The sequence below is a fragment of the Trematomus bernacchii genome, unplaced genomic scaffold (genome assembly GCF_902827165.1).
Source record: "Trematomus bernacchii unplaced genomic scaffold, fTreBer1.1, whole genome shotgun sequence".
Lineage (NCBI taxonomy): Eukaryota > Metazoa > Chordata > Actinopteri > Perciformes > Nototheniidae > Trematomus > Trematomus bernacchii.
The window spans coordinates 208,956-215,057 of NW_022987636.1; the positions used below are offsets into that span (position 1 = coordinate 208,956).

The 6,102-nt window shown below is 36.8% G+C and overlaps 1 protein-coding gene across 1 annotated transcript in view; it reads left to right on the plus strand.

The window, feature by feature from the left end:
- myo15b (myosin XVB) overlaps nucleotides 1–3,070 on the plus strand; it is a 70,512-nt gene extending 67,442 nt beyond the window's left edge. The window contains exons 67-68 of the mRNA XM_034133125.1: nucleotides 1,940–2,080; nucleotides 2,932–3,070. Coding sequence (XP_033989016.1) covers nucleotides 1,940–2,080; nucleotides 2,932–3,018 — 228 coding nt within the window. The 3' untranslated portion in view covers nucleotides 3,019–3,070. The remainder of the gene's footprint in view (nucleotides 1–1,939; nucleotides 2,081–2,931) is intronic.
- Nucleotides 3,071–6,102: the final 3,032 nt, after the last annotated feature.

Here is a 6,102-nt window from a genome sequence, read left to right on the forward strand (position 1 = left end):
AGAGGGGTGTCTAGTTCCCCCTCGACACATAGGCGGATCTAGACAAATATTCATGGGGTGGCAAGAGGGTGGCAGGAGATTTTGAGGGGTGACATCCCCTGGCAGAAGTATATGCTGATTTAATCGCAGTCATATCAATCAATGTTAACTTGGAAAGCCACAATAATAATAAATTATAAATTATAAATTATAATAATAATTAATATTTTAACTCAATAACATAGGTGACATTATTGTGGCACATCAGTAAAGCCTTACATATAAATATATAAGGTGGCAGACATAATTTAATAAATTTGAACTGAACAATAACTGAATGAGTTTGTTTCACTCTTCAGCAGGGGAACCAAATCTATGAAGACTGCTGCAATAAGTACATTAATTAACTGTCTCATCGATGTTTGTCTGTATGAATATGATACCATTAACAATCATATTATTCCTATCAGCTGTCAATCACTGTTATGATTCACATATTCATTTATTATTGAATAAACTATATTTTTTGGAGGAGTTCATGATGAATGTTCCTCAAGATGCTTGCTCACCCTCCTTCAAATTTGAAAGACAAGTAATTACTATCATGTATCAAAATTCAAAAGATTCAAAGGAACAGTTCAGCGCCCCACGACTTTACTGCAAACAGTTACAACCTTGACTTTACATCAGAAAGAACAAACATTAAAGAAGTGACTAACTGCATCAGTTAGGGTTAAAAAACGTGTATTCAGCTAAAACATATCGCTGCAGTTATTATCCAGTGGAAAGTCCTTACCTACTGGCCTAGTTACATCAAAGTGGTTACTTTTTTTTGGCTGGGCAGTGTAGTTTTACACACTGTCTTATTTGACTTTCTCAGGACTTGAAACTGTTTTTTGGGGGCAGACCCCCACAAAGAAAAAAAATATATACACACATACAAGGTCATCATCTTAACAGTTTTTTATGCTCATCGAGTCATCCGTGAGCAGAGCATCAAGTTGGCATGTATTACAGCTGAATGCGGCGATTACCATGTTGTTCAGCAAAACGCCTCACAAACGTATTAAGATCTAAAGCTTTAGTGCGTTTTGATTCAATGCTGAGTACAGCCTAACTTGACAGTCTCTTCTCTGTCATTGTAGACCGCAAATACCTCATTCCTTCCGTCTACTTGGATCCGAATGGTTAAATCCTGAAATTGAACAAATGGGGAAATCTGGCAACGCCCTCTCAGGAAATAGTGGGAGGGCTTTAAAATCCCAGCCACTGGTAAACGCTGGGTTTTTGGTTGGAATCCGCTGGGTGGAGTCCTTTCTACATCTGTATGTAAATGCGTGACTTCAGACCACCATTCAGACCAGCGTCAGACAGATTACTGTAAAACATATTGAGTATATTCACCAATATGGACTTAAGTGGTTGAGCACTGTTTACTTAATATTACAAATCAGTTCAGATCAGAAAATTATCGGTGAATTACCTTTTTTAAATGTTTGAGTTACCACAACCCGTTTTCGTTTACTTTTACGGTCTTAGCCATCCCACTAAAACACTCTAACCCAGTGGTTCCCAAAGTGGAAAATATTCTTATCTACAAAAGGGGGCCCCTGCAGGAAAAGTTTGGGAACCACTGCTCTGACCATTGCTTCAATGTCTGTGTGTAAAAAATCATATACATTGTTATTGTTATATCAAAATGTAATATGTTTAACTTGTGACTGAGAACATATATTTTTTATTTAGGTTTTAGAATCATTGAAGGCCACAAAAGGAAATCTAGACGTCTTTCTTTTACTGTATTTCCATACTTCCTTGCACTATTTTTTCTATTTCAGAATTATTCAACATTTGTTGTCCTTTTTCAATGGGATTCAGTTTATTTTTATAGAAATAATTACTACATATTGATAAAGTCCTGTAGAATCCATCTGATGATTGATGTGTCTTTCTTCTGCAGGAGCGTGTGTTTCAGATTCCTCTGGCGGACGTGCAGTCCATGCGCACAGTCCGCCCCAAGAAACACGGCAAAGTGCCAGCTGTGGACATCAGTTATGGCAATCCGGGGCGACCCAAAAAAGTCACCATTCATCTCAAACAGGTACTGACAGCTGTCTGTGACTCCATGTTGTGTAGATTTTTTATTTTTAAGAAATACACACATGTTTAACAGATCTCTTTAACAAATTCAAACATAGCGTCTTGTCTTGCTCTTTGGATCACAAACCAAAATCGTATGTCTTTGCATATTTTTCACCCTTCACAGAACAACAACAAATCTATGAATTTGACCAATTTATTTTGTGACAAAAAAGTACATTTCCCAATCTTTCTGTCAGAGAAATAATCATAATCATAATTCCTTTATTAGTCCCGCAGTGGGGAAATGTACAGCTTTACAGCAAAAGTGAAAAGTGACATAGCGGATAAAATAGGCAAACAATAATAAAGATGTAAATATAGATAAAAAGCAGACATTGGTAATAAAAACCAATAAGTACTCATCCATGGCTAAAAATCAGTAGCAGCATTTAAATAGCTATTGAACATATTAACGTTTTGAGATATTGTAAAACGTATGTTTTGCTCATAAAAAATATTATGATTAATTCAAAGTAGAGAAGAACCCCATGACATTCTCTAAATGCCAATGAAGCGAAGGTCCCTTAAATATGTATAGAGAATTTTGACCTACACTGTCTGTTATTGTAAAGTTTGTATAACATAAAATATTTTCTAATTTTATCACTGCTATCATTAGTCATGTTCATCGTGTCACCTTTCTCAAATATGCAATCCCAGTTTGTGGCAGCGCTTAATGTCAACACTTTTCTATTTAGAGGGCTTTAAGAGTGAATTTCGCATTTGTTATAATTTTTTGAACATACAGTCGTTGGAAACAGCCATATTAGAAATTACCCTCAAGATGTAATCTGTTAATCTCCATTTCAGGCTAAGGAGTTGTGCCACATCCTTGCTCAGATAATGGAAGAGTTGATCCGTCCATCCGTCTCCAGCTCCATTTCAAGCCGCCAGTAGACGGACACACACACACACACACACACACACACACACACACACACACACACACACACACACACACACACACACACACACACACACACACACACACACACACACACACACACACACACACACACACACACACACACACACACACACACACACACACACACACACACAACACACACACACACACACACACACACACACACACACACACACACACACACACACACACACACACACACACACACACACACACACACACACACACACACACACACACACACACACACACACACACACACAGTATTGAGTTTTTGTTAATCACTGACTTCTGTAACATTTGTGATTACCTTTTTTTGTTAATTTATATATTTTTGTCTGTGTAACTTCATTTGTGTCATTGATGAAATGGGCTTGAGACATGAATATGGACACAAACACACACACATAGACCACCCAAGAGTGTAAACACATGTGGACTCGGATCAAAGAACATACTGTATGGGAATGCAGGAGGGATTCAAGTAATTTATTGTATGATCAAACAATGCTTTAAAAATACTTATTTTGTGCATAAATATTCCATAACATAATTTTTGAAATGTAAAGTTTGTTAATTCTTATTAGAAGTTAATGTTGCAATGATGTAATATAAGTGAATACTTTTGAGCATTAAAGATATCTGTTGATTAATTCAAGTCACTTGTTTTCATTTGTTGTAAGACACATAGAAGCTTCAGACATTCACCAGTGGGGTATTTACTGATGTATGTCTTAAAACAAACATGAACATCTCTACAGCTTGTGTTGACCACAGATCTTATTTCAGGCATCTAACCTAAAACACATTCAAAAAATCCCTGACTTTGTGACAAGGGAACTGGAAGTCAAATGCCAACTAATTCCCCAGTTTTAGGACTCATTCCTGCACCACCAGTAGTGAGTAGGCTCTCTGACCAAATTAAATTGTCTTTGGTCATAACACAAGTAGGCTTACAGGTTAATGGAAACCTCTGTATGATTTTCTTTGTCATTTTCTATATACATTTCCCCTTTCTGAGTAAAGTGGTACCTTTCTCTTTGAGCATGGTGTCATACACCATCATTTAAACACACAATATTCTGCCACTAGGGGTCTCTCAAGTAAAACAAAAAGGAGTCAAAAAGACAAAAGGCATTCTGAAGCAGTGGGATCGTGGGAGCTGTTCTCCTTGTTAGGAGTCCTTCAAAGTTCATGGTTCAGGAGGTTTTTCCATCTCCTCCTCTCCTCTTATTTAAAGCCAACAGTGAATATATCAGTTTGAGGTTAAAATAATTTCTCCCTGCACACTGTTCAGCTGCCACTAACGTTTTGTGTACTACTAAGTGTCTTTATTCTTCAGATTAGCAGACAATAATACAGATCTGAAAATATGTGTGGAATCAGAATGCAAACAACTAAAATATACTCTGCTGTGAGTTTTTAAACCTCTCAGGAATCCGCATCCTTATAGTTTGGGTCGGGATGGGATCACTGAGAGTCTCTGTTTGGTTTGGAATAAAACAGGGTGATCATAAGAAAGCAGTTTCACACAAGTTGAGGCACAATTACACACATAGACTTTGAAACATCACAGACTGACTGTAGCAGCAAACAAGGCTTCATGCTTTCTCCCAGGGTCATTTCCTATCCTCTCTTATCCTTCACCTGCACCAATTACACATACACACCTCGTTCTTAAGAAATGTTGATCATTATCACACAGAAAAAGGTAAGCTAGACTCGTTTTATGGGCTTTCCTGTATTTAGTAGTTGCACAGTAACCTTATCATTGTTCCTTTTGTAGAGCACCCTTGTACAGCCCCACCCTTTAACACAGAGACTCTGAAGTAGCCTACACTAAAAGCCTTGTTACATATATCCACAGATCTGAGTTATTATTCTCTTATGATTCAAATGAACACACAGGTTGTGCAAGTAATAATATGTAGTGTGATTGTAATAAACACATCTGTGCATTGACAATCTTAAAAAACCCAATACAGGAAACTGACAATTGTGGTTGTTACGCAGGGAGATGTCATGGAGTTGTTGTTATGGAGTACAGGAAGTAGAATGCTTTTTTAAAAAGTTTCCATCTCACAGCGGAGGCAGGTTTGGATGATTTTATGTCCTGTCCCAGTGTAGACCTAAAAGTAAAATATCAATATTCATTCTGCCATCTCAAAATTAAAATAACACAACAAACGATAGGTCATGTTTTCATTTTCAAATTCAACACATCCTTTTTATCCATACTCCAGAAAAGAACAATCCAACTGAGCAGACGTTTTGACTAAATCACAGGATAAATGTCAAGAAAATCTATCTCTACCTTCAACCACAGCTGCACCAAACACAGCCTCAGCTGAGGGTGAAGTTCTTTATGACTGAGTGTATGGTCACTCTCACGTACCCTGTAACACTACCATAGGGACACAGTACTTACAGTTCTTCAATATACCTTTTGTAAAACTGCTCCCAAAATATTGTTCAATAGGTACCTTGTACCTTGTTATATCTCTTAAATTATCAGCAGTATACATTCAGTTCCCAAATTCTCCTCTTTCTCTAACTTTACATCATGTTCTATCGTACCTACCGTTGCAGCCCACTGTATCAATACATAAACAAAAAACTGCAAGTTATAAAGAATAACAATGAATGGGTCGGATTCTAAAGATTTACCAAAAGTAAACCTTAAAGTTTACGAGATGTACCATTTTCATTATCATTTAAATGTTATTATGGGTAGATGTGGTCGGGACACTTGTTTATGTACCCTATAATCCATAATGTGTGTTTGTGTGTATGTAGAGTCAACACTACCACAATCAAAACCAAGTTGCAAGACAAGGTTAAGCTGTAACCAATGGCTTTATTAAAAGTGATTAGTCATTCATTATGTTCCTTGGCTTATATCCTACACCTTATTATCAAGCAGTGGTGTTCAGATCCTTTACTTAAGCAAAGGTAGAAATACCATAGTCTAAATATACTTTATACGGTTCTAAATTCAATATCTCATTATGTAAAGTTAAAAGTAAAATCACAATATACATGGGATATCACTA